Source organism: Mustela nigripes, chromosome 16 (assembly GCF_022355385.1).
Source record: "Mustela nigripes isolate SB6536 chromosome 16, MUSNIG.SB6536, whole genome shotgun sequence".
In the NCBI taxonomy this organism is placed as follows: Eukaryota; Metazoa; Chordata; class Mammalia; order Carnivora; family Mustelidae; genus Mustela; species Mustela nigripes.
Window position 1 is genome coordinate 57820409 of NC_081572.1, and position 23072 is coordinate 57843480.

Here is a 23072-nt window from a genome sequence, read left to right on the forward strand (position 1 = left end):
GGGAGAGTGCAGAGACACCCGCTTTCCGAGGGGGTGTGTCCCGGGATGTTGTGCGGACATGCTGTTCCTCTCCCCAGCTGCGCGTCTGTCCCCAGGTGTCTTCCTGTCGCTCAGCGTGTTGTGATGTCTTGGCTGCTTAGGCGAGGTGTTTGTCACCAAGACTGTTTATCCCTACTTCTCTTCCCTCTTGTCCCTCCACCTGTGCCCCTGGATGTCTGTGGGGGGGGGGGTTCTCCCTTGGCTCCGTTGCCCCCGCGCACACACACGCAGCCCTGCCCTGGGCTCGGACCCCTCCCTTTCTCACTGGGCCCTGTTGCTGGGCTCTGGGTTGCCATAGTGACGGTTGCCAAGTCCCTGAGGCTGATAGCCAGCGATGGGGCTGTCGGCTCCATCCACGCGGGAGGCTGAGGGGGGCTTCCCATTGTGTGGAGAAGGGGATGTCGCCATGACAACCAACCCCCACTAAGGGGCAGGAACCAGCCCTTCCACCCCCCTCAAACCTCCCCACCTCCAGCAGCTCCAGCGTGGGCTCCGAAGGACAGGAGTAAATTCCAGACAGCCCAGCACCTGGGCTCAGTCGGCAGCTCCCCTCCTGGCAGCTCCCCTCCCAGAGCACGGCCCCTCTCAGGCCCTGGGCATCCCCCTCAGATGGGGGAGAGGCCGGGGTCCCATTGGACAGAGCAGGGCAGGAGGACCCCTTGACCTCCAGGCAGATGGGAGACAGCAGGAGGGGACCTAAAGTCAGGGGAGGGGTGGGCAGGGCAGAGGTTGTGACCCCTGCTGACTGGCTCCGGAGATGCTTGGTGCTCCTGATGGCTGCTTTTGTGGCTGGAGAATGGAGCTGGGTCTAGGGGGCTGGGCACCCAGGGTTTTTTAGGGAGGAAGAGCCTGGGGTATGGGTCCACAGGGAGCCACGGGGCAGGCACCTTGGTGCCTGGGTCCCTGTGTCTTCTGGGTAGTCATGCCACTTCGGCCCACACTGGTCCCCAGCAGCAGAACTCCCCAAGTTGGGGTGCCTTGGGCAGGGGTGGTAGGGGGTACACTTGAACCCCTGAGCATGTTTTCTCCACTCTGTTTCTGACTGTGACTTGCCTTGTCTCTGGAGATTTGGTTCAGCAACAGCACGTGTGGGCATCGGCTCACATACGTCCCCACTGGATGTCTCGGCAACTCCTGCCCCAGCCTGGGTTCCTCTCTCCCTCCCCTGGAGCTGGCTGCCTTCCTCCGCCTTCTCACCCAGCTCTGGCATCCCACGCCCCCCATACTGCCCACCTCAGCCCTCCAGCCCACCCAGCTGGGCATCCTGCCCCCCGCCCCCACCGCAGTGCCCCCTTCAACCCTCCAGCCCACCCAGCCGGGCATCCCATACCCCTCACCCCCATACTGTCCACCTCACCCCTCCAGCCCAACTGGCTCCCCACCCTCCCCCCTTGGTTCCATGGGATCCAATTCTCATCTTGAAACCCTTTCTACTTGCCCTCCTTTCCCAACTCAAGCCCAGTCATTCTCCAGCCTTCTCGTCAACTTTTGAAGTTTTTAATTTTTTATTTTTTTTTGGTTTTTGTTGTTCAAATTTCCCTTTTACAGTAAAACTATTGAGGCGACTGGCCATACCCCGCCACCTCCCCCATGGCAATACCAACTTCCTGTTCTCTGGAAGGAGCAATTAGAAAAACCAGAAAGGAGCTGGGAACTACAGCACCAGAGAGATGACTGGAGCTCTGGCGGACAAAGTGACCGTCGTGGCTGGTGACTGAGGTGGCCGACGTGGTGCCCAGGGGCAGCTCTGATCTCGTGAAAGGGAGCTGGGAGGAGAAGAAGGCAACACCCGATTTGTGCACTACGGGGCAGGTAGAGAGAGGCACGTGCTGGTCGCTATGGAAACAGTGGAAGCGGCAAAGTACCACCGTCCCTAGACCAGTCAGTAGGCCACCATTTTGGTCACTGAGAAGGGAGCTGTGTTGGGTCTGAAGGGACGAGGAAGTGTACGATGTGATGAACAAGACAGCCCTCTGGGTTACTGGGGACAACACAGGGGTTCTGGGGATAGTCCTGTTGATTAACAGAGATTATACTTGGCTGGGGAGAGGGAAGCACGAGACAAACCGGGCCTGCCCCAGCCGACAGCAGTCACCTTGGCTGTCCTACAAGCAGCCCAGGGAACAGGGAAGGGAAGTCCCGGGAGGTGCCACCGGAGACCAGGGGTAATGTCCTCAGGCCACCCTGTCCTCTACCAGTCGGTTCCAGCTTCCTCCTGAAACAGGAAGTTCTTCCTGCCCCCCCCACCCCACACCTCACAGAGTAAGAACCATCCGCCGCCCCACACCCGCCCCCCCCAAGACTAAGCCACTTGGAGTTCCAGCCAGACCACTTCCTGTTCCAGAAGCACGACTTCCTGTCCTGGATGAAGGCACTTCCGGCGCCCGCGGCTCCGCTCCTGCCCCCTTGGCCAGGCCACGTCCATCCAGGGGGGGCCCCCCCGGGCACTTCTTGTCTGGACAAGTCACTTCCCGGGCCAAGCGGGCCCCGTTCGGCGTCGGGCCCAATCCACACGCGTGTCCCGACCGGGTCGGATCTTGCTAGTGGCCACTGACAAAACAGGACACTTCTTCTCGCGGCAGCTGTCACGACCCAACCACCCCAGACGGGCTGGAGAGGAGGAGGCTCCGCTGCCCGCGCCCGCGCCCGCAGCCGGGCTGGAGGCCCCAAGCCTTCCCCATAAGGCCCCCGTTTTTGGCAGACTGAGAAGAGCGGGTGGTGAGAGAGGTCAGAAGGGGGAGCTGAGGGGGGATGCTGGTGTCCCCCCACCCAGGAGATGGGAGAGGCCGAGGAGAGGAAGCCAAGAGGGTAAAAGGAGACGCAGGGAGGGGGTCGCTAGGGAGAGGAACAGACCTAGAGACAGGAGAGAAAGAGAGAGAGAGAATCCGAAAGAGAGAGAGAGGGAGAGAGAAGAGAAAAGAAGAGAAAAACAGTGAGAGGCAGAAAGGAGGAGGTGCCAACCAAAAGGCAGACTGTCCCCGCCCCTAGCTCTGGGTGTATGGGGGCACAAGGACAGCTGGGTCACGGTCAGAAGAGGACACTTGCGTCTCTGCGGGGGACCACGCAAGGCCAACGGCGGGAGTCGTGGGGAGTCCTAAACGTGGGGGAGGGGTCCACAACAGCGGGGGCACAGGAGTTCGTGGGGCGAGGGGCCGAGGGGACGCTAGAGGTGTCCCTCCAGCTTTGACTCACTGGAGGGGGAGCCCCGCCCACCGAGAAGGGCTGGATCCGGGAGAGCCACGGAGAAGCCCTCATACCTTGTAGTAGATGTTGGGGGGGCTTTGGGGGGGCCCATCCTGCACGATGTACACAGGATGCCCATAGTCACCACTCACCTTCTCATAGTGGGGACAGAACGGGGGGTCTGCGGCCCCACCGCCCCGCAGAGCTATCCCTAGCTCCCCAGGCTCAGCCTCTCGAGGCCCCATCCCACTGCCACCCCCCAGGCCCAGAGACCCTCCCCTCCCGAAGGAGCCAGGACCAGGGTGGCGACTCTCCGAAGGCTTGGCCCGCCGTCTCCGCCAGCACATGGCACCCCCAGCCCCTGCCACGCCCAGCAAGAGCAGCGCCAGCCCCCCCGCTGCCCCGGCCACCGCGGGCATGCTGGGAGGGGGCAGGGGGCCTTCAGCACCCCGGGAGGTTGCATTGCTGGTGGGGTCACCTGGCAGGGAAGGGGTGGAGGAGGAAAGAGGGGGAGGGGCTGAAGGAGCCACCTGGGCATCTGGACACCCAGCCTCGGGGGTCCCCGTGGGCTTCCCCAGCAGTGCCCAAGCCCCCCTGGGGACCCCACCTCCCTTCCCCCTAAAGCCCACTCCGAATCCAGGTGTGTCCAGCCCTTCAGCTCAGCGCCAAGCAGTTTCCCCACTTCTCGCAGCTCTGATTGAATTGGCTAATTAGTTCTAATCGAGTCTTTTCCTCATTTGGCTTCCACTTGCCTCCCACCCTCCTGTCCTCTCTTCTCTTTCCTGTATCACCCCCGCCCCCAGCTGAAGGCAGAGGGAAAGGGTGAAGGCAGGGCAGCTGGGGTCCGAGAGCACAGGACGCAGGGTAGGGGGGAGGCAGGAGGCTGGACCCCTTGCTCCTACCTGGCATGTTCTCCTTCCCAGGGTCCAGGCTGTGGGCTGCCCCCCGGTCTCGCTCCACGGGCATTTCAGACACAGGCTTTCTGGGGGCGGCCCCTCCTCGGGGACCTGGAGATGGGGAAGAGCCAAGAAAGGGGCTGAGATGGCAGCCCCTGATCAATATGGGACTACCCCAACCTCCCGGAGCTCCTGGGAGGTGTGCCCCAGCCCCTACTCACTTTGTCCCACTCGGAGAAGCACCTTCATGCCTCTGGTAAGGCACACGCCTCCCTGCAAACTCTCCAGGCCTTCCCGGGTCCCGTCCGAAGTGGCTGGAAGAGGAGAGCCAGAGGGAGAGGTTGGCCGCCCAGAGTCCAGCCCCTGGTCCGTCCCCATTCCCGGACCCAGACAGCTCTCCGGGGGTGGGGCGGGGGGGGGGGGGGGGGGGGGGACCCGGGGGGCCCCCCCGGGGGCCCCCCCCCCCCCCGGCCCCCGGGCCGCCCCCGGGGGGGGGGGGGGGGGGGGGGGGATGGGAAGGAATCAGGAGTACTCTCTGGGTTCCTCCTCTGCCCTCAGTCTCAGGGGCACCTCCCCCAGACCCTGCCCTCTGCCCAGCAGTACCAATTATGTAGTAATCGTGGTGCGAGCGGAACTCATGGCCCCAGAGGTTAGGGCTGTACTCCTGGAACTTAATGGTGAAACGGAGATCCAGGTCTGGCCGGTCACAAGTGAGGAGCAGGTTGGGGGCAGGGGGTGCCTCACAGCGCCGGCCCTGGGCACCCCCGACCAGGTACAGCTTGTAGAACTCGTAATTAGGAGACGAGTGGGGGCCAGGAGGCCGGGCCCGGGGGCAGAGGAGGTCTAGCCGGTCCCCGATCTGAGGGTACAGCACGTAACCACCCTCTGCTTGGAACCTGTCAGAGGGCGAGGTGGACAAGGAGCGGTGTCAGAGGTCAGTCCCCCCACCCCGCCCCCGCCAGAGCTTCGTCTCCTTCACCGGCACATCCCTGCAGGCCAGCCTTCGCCTGTGGGCATGGCCTGCTCCCCCAGGTCAGGCGCTAAGGACTCAGCAGCAGCGGGAAGCCAGGCTCAGAGGTCGCTGGCCCCTTGGTGTGCCCAAATGCACTCTCCAGCCCGCCCTCACCACACGCACACTGCCATCTCTCGCTCCATCACTAGCGCCGTTGCCATGGCAACGGGATGCCAGTTACCAAGGAGCTGGCCTCTCTGGAACCACACAGCCCACCCATCCCAGGTGATTTCACTATTCCATGGCAGTCAACCATGGGGGCAGAGCCTCCCCTCCCCCAGGGCACCGCTGAATTTGAAGGCTTTCAGGGCAAGAGAAGGGTGGGGGTGGGGGTTACCCAGTGTGGAGGGTAATCCGGACTGGTGTCCCAAGTTAGCCAGGCAAGGTGACAGGAGTTAAATGCCTGGTCTGGCAATGGCCCTCAATGAGGCTAATGGGAAGCAGGGTGTGGGGGCCAGCTGCCCCAGACATCTCCCTACTCAGTACCCTCCTGCCCTGGGGCTCAGACTTCCCAGAGAAAGTCCCCTATTGCTCTGGGACTGACTTTGCTAACCACAGCCTCCAGGAGCCCACACCTCCTCTGCCCATGACTACAGCCTCTCCCTGTGCATGAGTGGGGACGGGGTCTCAGAGCTGGGTCCTCAGGGAGAACCGCCACTTGGGATTTTCCCAGACTCCTAAATGACCACTCCCTCCCATCCCCCATCACAAGGAGCCCCCAGAACACCCTACCTCTCCCTCTGCTCAACCCTATCAGAATAAGCCTAACTTACAGCCTTGGGCTGGACTCAGACCACAGCTGGGAGTTGGTGGGTAGCAGACTGAGAAAAGATGTTTGGGGTTATACCCAAAGACACACAGCAGGGAGGGAGGCTGGGAAGTCAAGAAAAGACAAACAATAATCCTAGTTCTCCTTCAATGAGCATGTCATACATTCAAACACCTTACCTCTCTAATCCTCATAAAAGGTGGGAGGACTGAGGATACAAACTCAGAAAGGTTAAGTGGCATGCCCAAGGCCACACAGCTGAGAGCACCAGAGCTGGGACTAAGCCCTCCGATGCGGTGGGCTCCAAGCCCACCCCCTTCCCCTTCCTATGGCCTCACACAGCCTCCCCGCGGGGGAAGTAGGTGGGAAGTTCGCAAAACACAGAACTCTTTTGCTCGCGGGGAGCGGGCTCCGCTTCGGGCCAGGGGCCTGGATGACCTCCCAAGGGTTCCGTCCTACCCAGTGTGACTTGAAGTTTCATGTGACCCCTGGCCTTTTTTCAGAGCAAAGCAAGCAAGCCAGGGGAGGGTCTGGTGGAAGAGTTTGCAGCAAGGATGGGGGAGGGGGCAAGGGAGTCCTCTGGACTCTAGATGCAAGAGAGAAAAAAGGGGCTCCAGGCTTCTTCCAGAAAAGAAAAAAGAAAAAAAAAGTCTCCAAGCCAGGAAGGCAGGAATATCTTCTGGTTGGGAATGCCATCCGCCAAGGGCTCACTGACCCTCTGGCTGTGGGCAAGGGTTAGGGGACAGACGGCGTGGAGAGAGTCCAGAAGCCTTGAGTGAGTTGTCCCCAGGGCCCCCACACGGAGCCCCCTTCCCTCCCCTCCTCTACACCGAGTCCCTTCTGGGGAGGGAGGCACCCTGCCCTTCCCCTCCGCACTCCGCGGCACCTACTCAGCGGCTCTCTGGAGAGCTGACATTAACCAGGCTCCCTCCAAGCCCAGCCCCCGACAGGACACAGGTCCCTTGCAAACCCAAATAACCACTCCACCAGCCTCCCGGCGGCTACCCAGGAACTTTCGGATCCTTGCCCCTGTGGGGTCCTTCCAACTCCCGACACATGGCTGTCGCCACCCACATCCAGCTCTGTCTGTCTGCGACCCGGGAGGGAGTCTGGCTCCCAATATCACCTCTGTCTCGCTCCCCATCAGCTCGCATCAGAGCACCAGCACCCCTCCCTCCGGCCTCCTCCCAGCTCCGAGAACCAGCCCCCTACCCACCCACCAAATCCCCAATGCGCCCCTATTCCCTGCCCGAAGGGTGTGGGGTCTCCCCAGCCCGGGGCCACTCACCTCTTGTTCGCCGAATTCCAGTAGACGGGCTCCAGGCTGAGCCCAGACACCAGCCCCAAAACGCCAAGCAGCAGCAGGGCCCCGACTCGCACGCCCCCTGGCCCAGAACGGGGGGCCCCCATGACCCCGCCAAGGCCTGGGGGGCGGGGCACCAACTCCCCCAAAGTCGCTCGCCCCCTGCGGTGACTGCCTCGGCGGGCCCGGCTCCTCGGCCCTGACCACCCCGGCGGCTGCCGCCCCCCGCTCCCACGCGGACCCGCTTCCTGCTCTGCCCGCGCCCCTGCGGCGGAGCGCTCAGCCCGCTAGAGCCCTTCCAGGGGCCGCCCGCGGGCGCCCTACGCCCCCGGCCCGCGCTCCTGCACCCCGGGATCGCGGGGCCGGCCTAAGTGGGGGACTGGGGCAGCCGGGGACCGGGAGGGGGCGGCATGGGGCGCCGGCCGAGGGAACGAGGGAGGGGCGCGAGCCGGAGCCCCAGCCTCGCCGGGGATTGAGGGCAGCGGGCTCGGGGAGGAAACCAGTGCCGAGCCCGGGAGGGGGGAGTTAAAGGAGTGGCGGGGAGGGGGAGAGGATGGCGGAGGGAAAAGCCGGAGCTGGAGCCGGCGTCGGAGCGGCGGCGGAGCCCGCAGCCCACGCCCCCCGCACCTCCCTCACCTCGCGCACCTCCCGCGCGCCCCGCCGCCGCCGCCCCCCGCGCCCCCTCCGTCCTCGCCCCACCCCTTCCCCCCGCCCCCCCGCTGCCGCCGCCGCCGCCCCGGCGCCTCTGCCCTGTGGCCCGGGGGCCGCCCGGGCGGCTGGAACCTTCCGCGCCCAAATCCAGAAAGGCGCTCGCCCTCGCCGCCCCGAGGAGCCCGGCCCCTCTAGCTCCCGCGGCCTCCTCCCCCTGCCCACCCCCACCCCCCACCAGCCCGAAACACCGCGGCGGCTCCCGGCAGGTCTGGGGAGAATAGTCATAACCTTGAAGGCTCTGCACTTCACAAAGTGGGCTGAGTTGGTCGTCACGACTACCTGTGCGAAGTGGGAGGGGCAGAGCCACAGGGCGCCCATTGTAGGGATGAAGAAACTGAGGCTCTGGATGGTGGGGGGAGGTACCGAGACCAGCCCAAGGTCACACGGGGAGTGGGCGGTACAGGCGGCCCGCCGGGTCGCCGCACTTCTGCTCCCAGGCCCTCTCGCGTTACCTGGGACGGGGCGCAAGGCAAGAGTTCGGGGGTAAACTGGGGCCCTCGCTGCCTGGCGGCGGGGAGAACCGGAGCCGGGGGAGAGGAAAGGGAGTACCTACAGCCCCAAACCCACATCAGCCGGAAGGGCTGTTTCCAATTATCCTGGGGGAAGGGAGGAGCATTTGCCTTTTCGGGTGTAAGAACCCTCGCTTTCAGCACCTCTGGGCAGAGGTGACATTCCTCTCCCCGCCCAGCCTCGCAGGCCTCCGGTAGCCTCGCTCTGACGGTGAGGTCCCAGTGAGATCCCCTGCCCGCGGGCTCTACAGAGCCCCCTTCTCAGTGCTCCGCGAGGCTGGGGGTGGGGAGCGGCCACTGCCCGAAATAACACAGTCGCCCCCCACCCCCAAAGCGCGCAGATAAATGGAGACACACAGGACCGGTGACAGCTGCCGACTGAGCCGCTCCCGCCCGGGCCCCGCGTCTAGCGGGAATACGGAATGTGACGTCTGTGGCTTCTGGGCACCTTTACTCCCTCGTGTGTGCCCTTGACTCTGGCTACTCAGTCGCCTGCCTCCTGGGGGAGTCCAGGGGAGGAGAGGCGGGCGCTCCCGCTCCCCTTCCCCCAGAGCTGAGTAATGGTCCCTCTGCTGCTGGGTGGTGGCGGCTAGTGTGGAGCGCGAGGGAGCGAATGTCTTGTCTGTCACCGTCTGCACGGTCTCACGCAGTCACACCCAGCAGTCTGACACACAGCGCCTGCCACTCCTGCTCAGCCACGCTCACCCTGACCCCTGCCGCCCCCACCTTGGGAGTGAGATTTCAAACAGGTTCCCCCCTTCAGTTTACCGAGTCGCCTAGCAACCCGCCAGTCAATGGCAAGGAGCCCCACCCCCGCTCCCTTGACTTCACACCGAGCTCGGCAGTCCCATTGGCTCGCGCCTAGTCCCACCTCTCAACCCTGGTTTGGGGAACGATATGCCAGCCCCTTGTGCTACTGGACAGGGGAGCCCAATGGTACTCCTCCCAGCCCCATCTCCATCATGCGCCTCCCAAAAAAAAGACACAAAGGCTCACGTACTGTATAAAACCTTTTTTTACAGAAACTCGCCCCCAGATTCCTGGGTCCCTCCCTGGCCCTTCTTGCCCTGGTGAGCATCGACCACCCCGGTGCCCGGGCCCCCCCCACACCACCAGAGCTGAAGCTGACATTCAAGGTGGACGTGGCGCATGGAAAGCAGGGGAAGGTCCACCTCCTGCTCCCCTTCGTCCTCGCTCTCCACCGGCTCCGGAAACACACGCTGACCTGAGGCAGTGGCCAGCAGCGGCAGGCTGGGGTGCAGGCTGCAGGAAGAGACAAGGAGGGCAGGGGTGCGTCAGCAACCCGCCGCCCTCCTCACCCCCAGCCCCAAGGTCCATGGTGGTGGATCACCTCACTCCGTTCGTGCAGTCCTTCTGGGGCAGAAAACTCAGCACTGGCTCAGGCTTCCCGTCCGGTCCAGCCCCGCTAGTGTCCCACACAGACACAGCCCCATTAGTGCTGCCGCTCACTAAGAACTGCCCCGTCCTGGGGAAGACAGACGCTTGGTGACATGGACTCCTCACAACCCCTGGAGTAGAGACCCGTCACATCCAGGGGCTCTGGCATCCCAAGGGCACTGGGACCCCAGGCAGGCAGGACCCAGTCACTCACGGATCCAGATCAAAGTAGATGCGCTGATTGGTGGCCACCTCTCGACTCAGGGACCACAGTGGGTGACTGGGCTGCCGAAGGTCCCAGCACAGCAGCTCGGAGTCCTGGAGACACAGAGCACAGGGACCTGCAGTCTGGCCCTCCCCAGCCCACCCCTCCCCTGCTTAAGACATCCCTGCTTCCCACAAGGTTTACAGATGCTCCCTTAGCTTGGGTTGAATTTTTTCCCACAGCTGTCCCCCAGCACAACACAGACGACATCCCCACCCCTGCCTTCTGTGCACCCTCTCTGGACTCGCAGGGTGTGACCCCTACCTTGCGGGCTCCAGAAAAGAAGCGGTTGCCATCGGGGTGAAAGCAGAGGTGAGTGACACCTCCCTGGTGTCCTCCCAGCAAGGCAAGAGGGGAGCCGTCATCACTGGCATACAGACCCAGGGAGCGGCCATAGGAGCCACAGGCGTAGAGGGGCTGCACGGCGCTGAAGGCTATGCAGGAGATGATTCCACTCTGGCCCTGTTTTTTGGCTACAGAGGGAAGGAACGAAGCTGGGCAGAGGGCAGGACTGCTGACACTAACCAAGCTAATCAGAGGCGCACTCAGTCTCCTGTCCCGTGAGCCCAGAATCAATGCCTCCCCTGTCCCGTTTGTCACAGCAGGATAAAGACCTCTGAGGCTCCCCAGCTCCTTCTATCCCCACAAAGGACCTAAACGCTCAAGACTTCTTTCTTCCTTCTCAAATCTGTGTCTTCTTGGAGGAATGGAAAGCTGAAGGCTTACAGGAAAACGAATCCGCTTCACTGCCAATTTCCTAGATGTACCAAGATTTTGGACAGTGAAAGGTACATGGCCGACAGGACCTGGGCTCTGGAGGGAAGCAGCTCCTTACCTCGCAGCTTGACCCTGGGAAGGTTCCACCTGCTCCCTAACCTGCTTTCTCCTCTGTGCACTGAGTACAGCCTGCCTCCCTGGGCTGTCCAGAAGAGGATGGGCCACACCTGGTCCCCTGGCTCGCACAAGGGCCCTCTGGATGGGGCAGTGCCCTTCTTCCTCCTCCCCTGGGAGGTACAGATGCTTACCAAACGTGGCTCGGACCTCGCAGTCACGGCCGGGCCGGGCCGTGGAAAAGACACGCACAGCCCTGTTGAAGCCACAGAAGAGCTGAGAGCCGTCCGGGGAGAAACAGAGCGAGTGAGCGGCCGTCAGCTCATCCTACGGGCAGGAAAGCACTGCAAACAGGCCCAGCAAAGCCTCCACTGTCCCCATGGAGGGAAAGTGGGGCCAAGCTGAGCCCTGGGCCTGGGTGGGGAGCTCCCTACCAGGTGGTTGTAGGCCCGAAAGGAAGCCCGGAGCTCTCCGGTGAATGCATCCCAGATGTGAATGGGGTTCTCCCGGCTGCTGCTGGCCACGCTGAGAGAGACACGGACACTGAGGTCCCGGTACTGTCAAAGGAAGGGGAGGAAGCCAACTGACCGGCCCTCTCCGCTCGCATCTCAAGGGTAACCAGGCTGTTCTCCCCTAGAAACCCCTAGCGGCCCATAGTTCCCTCTCAGTAGAGGGTCCCCTTGAAAGGGAGGCGGGACGGGGGGGTACAGGGGGGTACGGGACGGGAAGGGAAGGGAAGGCAGGGGGCAGCAAAGCATGTCACTTACTAGGAAGTGTCTGGCTCGGCGGAAGACATCAGAGAAAACCAACAATAATCATAGATGGTGTCACCTTCCACCATGCGGAGGACAGGAGCCTGCGCAGAGATGCAGGGATGCCTGGGTCACTGGCAGGAAAAGGGGGCAGAGTCACGCCTCTAGCAGGGTCAGGACAGAGTGGCGCTGTCGGCACTTGACCAGGCACAAGGCAAATGGGGTTAACAGGAAGAACAGAATCCTGATCTCTGTGTCCGAGGGTCAGCTTAGACCTTGAGGTCAGATGTGGGCTGCCAAAAGGCCCACAGGCTTATCGTTTTGCTTTTTATACACTTAGAAGCAAAGAATATCCCCACACAAAGACCAAGAACCAACTATTGATATGCTTCCTGAGCACCTACTAGATCCCACCCGATCCTTAAAAAAATTATTAAGTGGTTTGGGGTGCCTTCGTGGCTCAGAGGGTTAAAGCCTCTGCCTTCAGCTTAAGTCATGATCCCAGGGTCCTGAGATTGAGCCCCACATTGGGCTCTCTGCTCAGCAGGGAGCCTGCTTCCTCCTCTCTCTCCCTGCCTGCCTCTCTCCCTATTTGTGATCTCTGTCAAATAAATAAAAAAAAGTCTTAAAAAAAAAAAAAAAGTATTAAGTGGTCCAAACATGCAAAGGTTTTTTTTTTTGTTTTGTTTTGGGGGCTTTTTTGATAAGACTGCAAAACAAAGTTTATGGAGCGATGGTACAAAACCCCTGAAGAGAGAGGGGACCAGAGAGGGCTGCCCAGCAAAGAAGAATTTTTCAAAAACTCTTGTGACTCCTTCAATCAGCTAATAAAGTAAAATATAACAGTTAAAACTTCTTCCCAAGGAAACGTGCCCTCAGAGATAAACAAATTTGTCATTCTCATATATCTCTTTAAAAATACGTTCTTACTGGGGCGCCTCATGGCTCTTTGGGTTAAGTGTTCAACTCTGGATTTGGGCTCAGGTCACGATCTCAGGGTCCCGGGATCGAGCCCTGTGTTGGGCTCCAAGGTCAGCGTGGAGTCTGTTTAATCTCTTTCCCTTTGCACACACACGGTCATTCACTCACTCTAACAAATAATAAATCTTTTTTTTTTTTTTTTTTTTTTTTAAAGATCCTATTTATTTATTTGACAGAGAGAAATCACAAGCAGACGGAGATGCAGGCAGAGAGAGAGAGAGGGAAGCAGGCTCCCCGCTGAGCAGAGAGCCCGATGCGGGACTCGATCCCAGGACCCTGAGATCATGACCCGAGCCAAAGGCAGCAGCCCAACCCACTGAGCCACCCAGGCACCCACAAATAATAAATCTTTAAGAAAAAATACATTCATACAAAAAACACCCCAAACACCATTGTCTTGGACGCCTTTCCGTTCAGTGCCCACGGTGCCAGATGGGTGACCTCCCTTTGCGACCCGGAGATGTCACCACAGTGCCATGTGAGCTCTAACTTAGGCCCCTCCGCCGCGGGACAGCAGTGCGCTCACTGCCCTCCTCTGCTGATGGTCACCGGTGTCTCCGTATTCCAGTGGGCGTGCCCGGAGGGTCCCAGAGCACGCGTGCGAGGCCAGCTCTGTGGCGTACACGTCGTCCCTTCCGCTAGGATGCACTCCAGCCGAAGAACCCATTGGCAAACCGGGGCTGCCTGCTGCTGGGCGTCCCGTGGAACTCAGCTCATCTGGAAGGGACCGGGCTCCCGCTTCCTTGAACCTTCCGCTCCCCCTGGGCTCCGCAGCCAGACGTCTAAGCCTCCCATCTGAGCACCAGCCTTGACCCCAACCTCTTCACTCCCTTTCCCCTCCTGGTCCAGCCTGTCTGCGACCGGGACATGAGCCCCGCTCATGGGGCTGCTGGGGACATGAGCCCTGCCAGGCCCGCCTCCCGGGGCTCTCCTGAACGTGTGCGCTCCCTCCCAGTGCCAGGCCCAACCGCTGCCATCCTGCCAGTGTCACCACAACAACAAGGCAAGTATTCCAGGCTGCTCCACGCTGCAGCCAGCTGCAGGCCCCAGAGACCTTGCTAAGCTGGAAATCTGTCCAGCAACACACTCCTGCTTATAATGTTTAGCGAGCCCGCATACTCTCAGCGCGAGCCCCAACCACCTTACCAGGGGACAACCCCCTGGTCCCCTCTCACGGCTCATCCCTCCAGACTCACTCCTTTAAAATTTCCCTCCCGTTTTAACTCCCAGTCCCCAGAAGGTGCCAACTCACCCTCATCTGCAGACTTTCACTCGCATCCAGGTCTGGAATGTTCTCCCTTCAGCTCCCTCAACAACTCCTTCTGGTTGAATCCTAATCACCCTTCTGGTCTCTTAGATGCTTCTTCCACGGGGAGGCCCTCCCTAACCCCTCAGCAGAGTAAGCTGCTCCGCTCCGGGTTCCTACAGCCCTCCATGCCCCTCACACCGCACCATACCCGTCTGAGGAAGTAAGGATCCTGTCTGGCTCACCCGTCTCCCCAGCACCTAGTGTATCATCAGCAGTCCGCACCAAACGTCTTAATGAGCGAAGACAGGAAACTGTTCCAGTAACATAAGGCCCCGATAATAAGACCTGAATTAAAGCAGGGGCAGTAGCGTGTGCAGAAGCAGATGGATCCAAAAGCTCGGGGCGGAAGTGGGGGGGCTCAATGGAATCTGGCCATTAACTGGAGGTCGGGGTCAGGGAAAAGGAAGATTAAAGCATGAGACCTGGCCTTCTGGTTTGGATACCCCAAGTCCCCAATATGGTGGAAAGACTTGGGGTATACAGGAGAACCATAAGGTGCCCCTATCCCTGGTGGATGAAGGAGACTCAGACAACGTAAGCCTCGAAGGAAAAGTCTTTACAAAGAGAGGGCATGATGGTCTAAGCATGGCTTCTAGGAACGAGGACAGCCCCCCTCCCTGAACCTGAGATATACGGGGCACAGAGGATGTGGGGTCTCCCCTGGGTAAGGTTAGAGGGAGTGAAGGCCTCGGGTGAGATCTCCACGGTAGGGAGACACTCAGGGCCGAGGCCGGGGAGTTAGCAATGGGAGTTCCAGAAAGCTCTGTGAAAAGTCAAAGACAGGAGGAGAGGAATTAGGAGACTATGTTGGGAAGAAGAAAGGGGTATTAGGAAACACTCCAACTGGGCCTCCCCCATTGTCCCCGCCTGCTAACTGTCCATTTGCACACACTGAGCTTGTAGACCCAGCCAGTGGATTCTCCAGAAGTGGAGTTGTGACAGGCCTGGATGTTCACAATAACAGTGCAGGACACAATGCAAATACCGACACTACCAACCCGAGGTCTTTCTTGCTCTTAAGATCTCTCTTATGACAAAAATCTCCATCAAAACACGCGAAGGTGGCCACTGGACAATTTATGATACAAAACTCCTGGAAACCCGACTGTCTGGGTACAGGAATGACTGCTCCAAGGCCCCCAGCACAGCATCAGACACGGGGACACGAACCGTGGAGACCACTTGGGACACAACTGTTAAGAAATAAAGCAGCAGCTATACAACCACCGTCTACAGGCTCACGACCTTGGAGAATGCTTCCGAGGAGTACAAGCTTGGAAAAAACGGACAGGTAAAGGTAAGGGCTGACTTCTGTAGAGCAATGGCTGATGACTACGGCTTTCTCCCCTTCCAGCATTCCCGTTCCTCGTAAACCGGCTGGTGCGATCCATTCCCAGCTGGCCACATTTCCAGACGCTCTTCTCAACAGCCCCGCTTCTGGGCTCTTGCGGGAGAGCCCAGCACACCTGTCTGGCCCCGAGACCCCACTGGTTTCTGCTTCAGGAACCTCGGGCAAGTGCAGGGAGGTGGGACCCGCTCCCTGCCTCCCTCCCCACAGATTTCCAAGGCTCTCGGTGACATTCACTCCCACGGTGATGTTCACTCCCACTGCGACCTGAGAGCTCAGCCCTCTCTGTGCCCAGTGTGTTCTACCCCCGATGTCAGCTCAGTTCCCTCCCTCCCTTCCTTCACGTTTCTGCTCAAAAGTCACCTTAACAGTGAGATCTTTCCCAACCGTGCTTTTTAAAATTTGCAGTCTGCGGCCCAGTCCCCCTGCTCACTTTATTTTCCTTCACGGCACCTGCCAAGTAAACCACTTACTTGGTCACTTCTTTATTCCCTATTCCCTGTGCTAGGTTATTAGCTATCACACAAAGAGGACGGGGACTTGTGTGTGTACGTTTTCCTGACTAATCCGAGCACCTGAAACAGGGCCCGGCACATAGGATGAGCTCCACAGAAATATGTTCACCAAAGGAATCATCGAAAAAACGAGTGGGTCCCTCCAACACTGCTCTCTCCCAGTGGCTCGCCTTCCCTTGTCATCGGCCGCCACTCCCACAGCTGAGTGCCCCCCACCCCGTCACACCCCAGCCTCTGCCTCTACCATCTCCCACCCACCCAGCTGACTTGCTCTGTTTCCACCACAATTATTCTGCTTCATCAAGAGCGCATTTCCAGTCCATTTCCTGCCCTGCTTTACATTCGAGACAACCAGCTTCACAGCCTGTCCCGTGGAGGTTCTCAGGACCCCCGTCCTTCTCTGCCGTCAAGCCCAGCCCGACAAGCCCCTTATTCCAGGCCTGACTCAACTAATACCGATGACTAGCATTTACTGAATATAAAACAGGCCCCGGTTCGTCCACGTTATGTTAGTTCCTTTAATTCCCCCAGCTACCCCATGAGCTGGGCGCCACGACACCCATCCTCACTTTATCAACCGAGAAAATAAGCCCATTCACCGGCTGCGGAGAGACAGGTGCACGATGCAGCCATGGGGCCTCACTTTAGATGAGTGGCAGCAAATTTCCAGGGGGCACTGAGCACAGAACAGTCACGCTACCACGTTCCTTGCTGCCTCAGATCTCTGCCTCCCCGGGACCAATCATTCACACCTTCACCGCTACCCCATGCACCCGCTTCCTTCAACTGATAACCTCCCTTTATGTTGCGCCCAGAAGCCAAGCGAGAGGAGATGTGGAAATCCTCCAACCACCAGCGAGCTGCCTCTCTTCCTACTCCAGGGGAGGACTGCATCTAACAAGGTCCTCAGCCTGCCCCTCAGGGACCTGTTCCCCGACCCTCCCAGCACCAATTCCTCCGTTTCCCGGCTTATTCCTGACCCTGCGGAAGCACCCTGTTAGCCCTTCTTTGGCCTCATATTCCTCTGGTCACCATTCCACTTCTCAACTCCCTTCCACAAGAAAACCTTCCAAAGAATCGTCTCCACCTTCTCTTCCCCGCATCCTACTCAGCTTCTGCCACCGTCACTCCTTGGAACGTGTTCTTGCCAAGGTCACTGTCTTCTTGGGTCATTCTCTCAATGTGTCTCAGCCCCAACAACATGAAACCTGACTCTTTGTGTCTGCTTCTGCCGCCCCTGCTGCCCTCCACTCCGTCTGCTGGAGTGCTTGGGGCTTTGCTAGTCCCCTCTATCCCCAGCTACACTCCAGACTGGATCCGTTCACAAAACACCAGGTACCATCCACATGCGACTCCACTTCCCAAACTACACCCCCAACCCCAATGTCTCCCTCAGCTTCACATTTCACAGATCTAAGGACCCCTGACTTGCCCCCATACCTCTTCCTATCTGTTTCCTCCTGGGAAATTGTGCCACGACCTACCCAGCTGCAAACACCTGGACCCTTGACTGCTTCCCCCGCCCCGCACCTCCACGTCCTACAAAACACACCTCGGATCCATTCACGCCTCGCCATTTCTCCTGCCACCACTGCTTCTCACTCAGACCGTGACAGACACATTCAGTTTTGCTCACCATAACCTCTTCTTTAAACTTCCACCATCATTCTGCTCTTCTGTTTTAAAACTCTCCTCCGGTTTCCCAACTCCAAACGGCCGACCCACCAGATGCAACACAGCATGGGTCACGGCATCCATCCTCACTTCCCCCCTCGCTGGCCTCAGTCCACACATGCCGGCTTCCTTTCTGTTCCCTGAACACACAAAGCTCCTGTCCCATTCTGGGTCTCTGTAATGCCACTGCCTCTTCCTGCAAGGCTCCTTCTACAGCCCTCCACGTGACTCATCCCACCATCTCTCACATCTCAGCTCAAACATCTCTTCTTCTGAGGGCTCCTTCCTAACCACTGTACCTAAAATGATCTCCTCTAGCCAGTCCCTCCTCATCCCGTTTCTTTCCTCCACGACATGTATCATGATGCGGGATGAACCTTGTTCTTTATCGGTTTGTGCCTGTGTCATCGAGCTCCCCATAAGAAAGCAAGCCAGCTCTTCATCTGCCACCTTCAGCCCTTTATCCCAGCGGCACACTAACTGACATGTCGGTGGTCATTCAATAAACACCTAAGTCACTGAAACGCCGCCCTGAGAAAGCTCCTACTCTCATCCAGAAAGCATGTATTCCCGACTAAAGGAAAACTGGATGCCTCTATAAACACCTGCACATCCTGGACAGGAAATGCCGCCTGCGTACACTCATGCAAAAACGTCCTGTGTGTGAACAGCAATCACGTGATACAACTTTCTCCACCCACATGAGGGACTGAAATGTGCAGCCCCCAGTGAGAGGGCACAGGTAGCTCCTACCCTTACCATCTCCGAATGTTCCAGCTGCTCACCCTCACTGTACAGCTCAGGGGGCAGATTATAAATCCGCAGGACGTTATCAGCACTATTGGTCAAGATGCAGGAACCATCAGGGGCCCTGTAGGAACAGGGAAAAGTTAGAAAGCTGGACTGGGCTCTATTTTCCAAGCGCAGGGCTAAGACTTAGCCTATGCCTGCCGCAGGTAAGCCTCCCACCCCACGCAAGGCCTTGAGGAAAGCAGAAGACACAAAACCCTACATGAAATGTAAGCTCAGTGCAAGAAGACCTCTTACTTCTTCTCCCAGATAACTGGGATTTTTATTTTATGGCGAAAATACTGAGCACGGTTATCTCCCAGGCCCATTATCCTAACTTACCACTTGCAGCCTTTCAAGAAGTTCTCGGGTTGGGTGCTGAACTCTGACCAGGAACCACTGAGAAACCGAGGTAGCTGGGAAAAGCTGTAGTTCCAAGTGCTAGAAGGAAGATGGGGAAGGGGGACGATAAGAAGGCGGTCGGCAAGCAAGGAGGAAGCGGGCCTGCACAAGTGGGGCCAAGAACGAGTGGCGCACTTCCACGCATCTCCCACTCCCGATCTCCTCCGGCCACAACGGCCCCCATCCCCACTTACGGGTATCCCTCGTCCTCCGGGGCGGGGTCCTCAGACATGCCTTCCCCGGCCTCCCCCGGCCCCGACTCTGGCGCGTTCGCCTCTTCTGCAGGAAGGCTCACGTCTTCGCAAAGTTCGGGCTCCTCGATTCGAGGGCTCAACTCCCGAGGAGCAGCGAGGCCCACCTCCGGGGCGGGGGAGGAAGAAGCAGAGCCGCCCGCCCCCGCCTCCTGGGAACCAGCCGCGAGATCCGGGGACTGGCGCGGCGGATCGTCCCCGGCGGGGGGATCGTCACCGTCCACGGGGGGCGGTGGCGGCAGCAGGGCGGGATCCGTACTTCCGTCGGCCAGGGAGGCCGGAGCGGGGGCCTGGTCCGCAGCAAGGCAGTCCGCGGCCAACCCGGGCGCCTCGGGCGCGCTCATGCTGCCAAGGAAGCGCGGGCGCCGGCCTCGGCCGCAACCCTCGTCCCACTGGACCCACAGCGCCCCGAAGTTCGCCCGGTTCCCGGACGCAAACCTGAGAACCCGCGGGGCCTTCTGCCTTCTTCGGGGAGGGCGCGGCAGACCCCCGGGAGAAGAGCCCGACCGGTGAACGCGGCTAGACCGCAAGCACAGAGTCCCTCAGCCCCGCCGGTCGCCGAGAACCGCTCGCTCTCGCGGGACTTGGCTCCACCTTTCCATTGGCCCTCCGCATCCCCGATCACATTTCGCGGGCGACCCACGGGAGGGGCGGGGCAGGCACGCAACAGGTCACGCAGGATCGTTCCCATTGAGCCGCAGGGCCCCTGGTGGCTGCCGGGTGTTGTAGTCCGAGAGCTTCTGCCTCGTCGAGAAGTGTCTGAGCTCCCCCTGCCGTCTCGATCGCGCACTCTTAAAGCACCCACTGCCTCCCTCACCGGCAGAGGGCGCGAGCGCTGTGTCTGATTTTACAGGTTTTGACCCTCTTTTGCTTATCATGCCACCAAATTCCTGACTTCGATCTCTTTCCATTCATTCGTTCGGTGTTTATTAGGGAGCCCATCCTTGATCCCAGTCCTGCACTAGCACTGGGAGAGACAACAATGGATACGATGGGAGGCAAGGTCTCTGCCCCTAAGGCTCATGCTGCTGTGAGTTCAAGGCGAGGAGAAATCTTTGCGGAGAAAGGTTGGGGCTGTGAGGGAAAGTCAGCAGGATGGGGTGATGCAGAGCATCTGAAGGAACTCGCTGGATTCGGATACTGAGGAAGTCCTTCTTAACAGGTGACGTTTTAGCTGCCGGAAGAGGAATGACAAGTGCAGAGGACCCTCTTCCTTCCACCTTCGCGTGTGACACGGCGGCAGGAGTCTTCTAAAATGGTGTCCACCAACTCTGCGCTCGCAGCTCCGGCCTGCCGAACTTCCCCACCCGCAACGTCGAGCGGCGACAGCACCGGCCTTGCACGAAGCCCGACTGTGTCCCCGCCCTCCTCTCGGATTACATTCCTACCGCCTCCGCCCGCCGGCGAGCGGCTTGCCCTTACTTGTCATGGCGACTGTCCAGCTTTGTGCCAGGAGCCTCGCGGGGGTTGCTGGGATTGGGATTTTCCCCTCCCATGTGCTCCGACTGGCGCTAAAAGTTTTGAGCCTCCCAAAAGTCCAGAGCCACGATCCTGGGCGCAGGTAGCCGCTGGGCTCCGGGGTCACCGGGCGTCCGGCCTCGGAGCGTGCTTCCCGGGACGGTGACACGCTCCCCCGAGGTTCGGGTAAGCTCCTGACTGAGCCAGATGAGTCCCCTCTGAGTCACCGGCTCTCGGCTCCGTGTGTTTTCAGCTCGGGAGAGTCGTGGGGGGCTGGGGGTGGGGCACTGGGGACGTAGCGCTCTGGGGGGCTGGAGCTTTGGCTGGCGGCAGCAGTCTAGGAATGCAGTGCGGGGAGGCCTGGGTGGCAGTGATGGGGATGTTAGGACCAGCCGGACTCGCGGCTGGACAGGACAGTGGAACCTGCAGCGGCCTAAGAGGTGCCTCGCCGCCCCACCCCTCCCAGAGCTGGGTGCGGGAAGCCCTGAAACAAGACGCACAAAGCATCAGGATCTAAGATTTTCGGATCTCGGGATCCCGGGGACCCGTGGCCTCGGATTGTCGAGCCCCCCGCCTTCTGGTGGAACCCCGAGCTCCATTCCGCCGTGGTTATTCGGGGGCCGATGCTGGAAGCCCGAGCTGCGGAGGTCCCCCAACTTCCGGACCTTTGTCCTTCCCAGAGGGGGCTTCCCCGCCGGCCCCGGCTCCGCCGGACGGAGAAAACCCGGCCGGACCGTCCGTCGCGGGAGTGGGAAGTGACCCACGCGAGGCCTGCCCGCGCAACCCGGGACACGGCCCAGCCTGGGAGGCCCGCGAGCCTCGTTATTGTGCGGCTGCACCTCTACACTCCTGCCTGCGCCGCAGCGCTTCCGGTTTCTTTTTTCCGGAGCGGCTCACTGTCCCCCGACTGCGGGGAAACAGAGAAGATGTCACGGAGCTGGTCTCCGCTTCCGCGCGGACGGGGCCGCTCGCCCCCTCCTCCACTTTTTTCCCCCTCGCAGGACCACTCCGCTGTCAGTCTGGGGCGGGAGGGAGTGTCTGTTTGGACGCCAACCTCGGTCCCTCCCCCTCTGTGAATGGTGCGCTCCACCGCGCCGGCTCCGCCGCGCGGACGCGACCACTGCGAGGGAGGGGGCTCTCAGCGCGCCGACGGCAGGCCCCGGGGGTTTTCGAGAGCGGGTGCGTTTGACACTTGACTATGACAGTGCGACGACGCGCCGTTTGTCTGTGGCCGAGACACGGTCTCCGGCATCCGGCTCGCGGGTTCTGCCATTCCGATTTCCGACGCAGCGCGAACGTCGTGGGGGCGGAAGGGGCGGGCCTGGAGGGGGCGGGGCCCGCCGAGCCGAGCGGAGCCGGAGAGAGCCGGAGGGAGCCGGAGGGAGCCGGAGGGGCGGGGGGTCCGGCCTCCCGCGCGTGCGTTCTTCCCCGCGCGGTGCTTCCAGCCTGCGCCCACTCACCTGGGCACCTGCCGCGCACCTGCTTCGTGCCCGCCTGTGCGCGCGCCGCGTGTGTGCAGCTCGCTCCGAAATCGAGGCCGCATTTACACTCACTGCAATTAGACGAGTTTTGGCAACTCACTCCCAGCCTATCAAAATAAGAGTTTTCATCGCCCCTGAGAAGGTGCTCGTGCTTCTCCCCAGTCAGCCGCAGACCCTCGGCTTTACTTTGAGTTCCGTCACCGGTTTTGCCCGTTGGAGAGCGTCGTGTAAATGGACCCACGCCTTCTGTGCTCCCTGGCGTAGGCTTCTGGTGGGCAGCACCCGCGCCTGCGACGTCCCTCCGTGTCCCTGAACGTATCCGTCGTGTGTCGGTGTTCTTGGTCCTTTGTATTAGCACATCTCATCGCAGGACTAAAGCGTGGATCGTTTATCCGTTCTCCTTTCGGTGACCATTTGAGTGGTTTCCTGTTTGGGGTTATTTCGAATAAAGCTGCTATGAATATTCCTGTACAATGCTCTTCATAGTCCTATGTTTTCATGTTTTGTTTTTGTTTGTTTTGTTTGTTTTTTGGATAACTGCTTGGGCATGGAATTGCTAGGTAGGAGTGGAGACCTAAACTTCATGTTTTAAATTCTCATGTTTCGCAGTGGTTGTGTTCCATTCTCACCAGCAAGAGCCATCCTTCCTCACATTTGGTTTGTCGGTCTTTCTAATGTGGTGCATCTTTGTGGGGTTTTGGGTTTTTTAATATTTTATTTATTTATATGACAGATCACAAGTAGGCAGAGAGGCAGACAGAGGTTGGGGGCGGGGGAGCAGGCTCCCTGCTGAGCAGAGAGCCTGATGCTGGGCTCGATCCCAGGACCCTGAGACCCTGACCCAACCTGAGGGCAGAGGCTTAACCCACTGAGCCACCCAGGTGCCCCATCATTGTGGTTTTAACCTGCAATCCTCTTAGCTGGGAGCAGTTTCCACGTGCTTATTGGCCATTCCTATGTCATCATGGAAAAAGCTCTTCAAATCTTTCCCCCAATTTTTTTTTTAAGATTTTATTTATTTATTTGACAGAGAGAGAGATCACAAATAGGCAGAGAGACAGACAGAGAGAGAGATGAAGAGAAGCAGGCTCCCTGCTGAGCAGAGAGCCCTATGCGGGACTCGATCCCAGGCCCCTGGGATCATGACCTGAGCCGAAGGTAGAGGCTTAACCCACTGAGCCACCCAGGCGCCCCTG

At 59.9% G+C, this 23072-nt stretch overlaps 3 protein-coding genes across 7 annotated transcripts in view; 1 reads left to right on the plus strand and 2 right to left on the minus strand.

Moving 5' to 3' along the window:
* Positions 1 to 2499: 2499 nt before the first annotated feature.
* Positions 2500 to 7845, minus strand: EFNB3 (ephrin B3). The gene is made up of 5 exons (XM_059381075.1): positions 7188 to 7845; positions 4722 to 5014; positions 4340 to 4432; positions 4125 to 4229; positions 2500 to 3700 (listed from the first exon to the last, which is right to left on the minus strand). Exons 1-5 carry the CDS (start codon positions 7307 to 7309, stop codon positions 3291 to 3293), a joined length of 1023 nt encoding a protein of 340 aa, XP_059237058.1. The 5' UTR covers positions 7310 to 7845; the 3' UTR covers positions 2500 to 3290.
* A 1574-nt stretch (positions 7846 to 9419) lies between these two features.
* On the minus strand, positions 9420 to 19373 carry WRAP53 (WD repeat containing antisense to TP53). The gene is made up of 10 exons (XM_059379537.1): positions 18881 to 19373; positions 18627 to 18725; positions 18255 to 18366; positions 11684 to 11772; positions 11351 to 11441; positions 11111 to 11243; positions 10350 to 10558; positions 10035 to 10138; positions 9774 to 9908; positions 9420 to 9685 (listed from the first exon to the last, which is right to left on the minus strand). Exons 1-10 carry the CDS (start codon positions 19279 to 19281, stop codon positions 9439 to 9441), a joined length of 1620 nt encoding a protein of 539 aa, XP_059235520.1. The 5' UTR covers positions 19282 to 19373; the 3' UTR covers positions 9420 to 9438.
* A 1029-nt stretch (positions 19374 to 20402) lies between these two features.
* The window catches only part of TP53 (tumor protein p53), a 19314-nt gene continuing 16644 nt past the window's right edge, over positions 20403 to 23072 (plus strand). For 2 of the 5 annotated variants that reach the window (XR_009400314.1, XR_009400313.1), the window contains exon 1: positions 20406 to 20581. The gene's annotated coding sequence lies outside the window, so the exon portion shown is untranslated. Of the gene's footprint in view, positions 20582 to 23072 lie in introns of all 5 variants that reach the window. The other 3 variants (XM_059379540.1, XM_059379539.1, XM_059379541.1) reach the window with 3 other exon arrangements.

Excerpts from the sequence above, each read along its gene's own strand:
- WRAP53 (XM_059379537.1), bottom strand. The coding sequence starts at position 19,281 with ATGAGCGCGCCCGAGGCGCCCGGGTTGGCCGCGGACTGCCTTGCTGCG. Across the intron at positions 11,773-18,254 it reads AGCTGGAACATTCGGAGATG|GCTCCTGTCCTCCGCATGGT; the intron begins GTAAGGGTAGGA and ends ATCTCTGCGCAG. Across the intron at positions 11,442-11,683 it reads GCCGAGCCAGACACTTCCTA|CGTGGCCAGCAGCAGCCGGG; the intron begins GTAAGTGACATG and ends TGTCTCTCTCAG.
- EFNB3 (XM_059381075.1), bottom strand. The coding sequence starts at position 7,309 with ATGGGGGCCCCCCGTTCTGGGCCAGGGGGCGTGCGAGTCGGGGCCCTG. Across the intron at positions 5,015-7,187 it reads TGGAATTCGGCGAACAAGAG|GTTCCAAGCAGAGGGTGGTT; the intron begins GTGAGTGGCCCC and ends GCCCTCTGACAG. Across the intron at positions 4,230-4,339 it reads GCTTCTCCGAGTGGGACAAA|GTCCCCGAGGAGGGGCCGCC; the intron begins GTGAGTAGGGGC and ends CCCCATCTCCAG.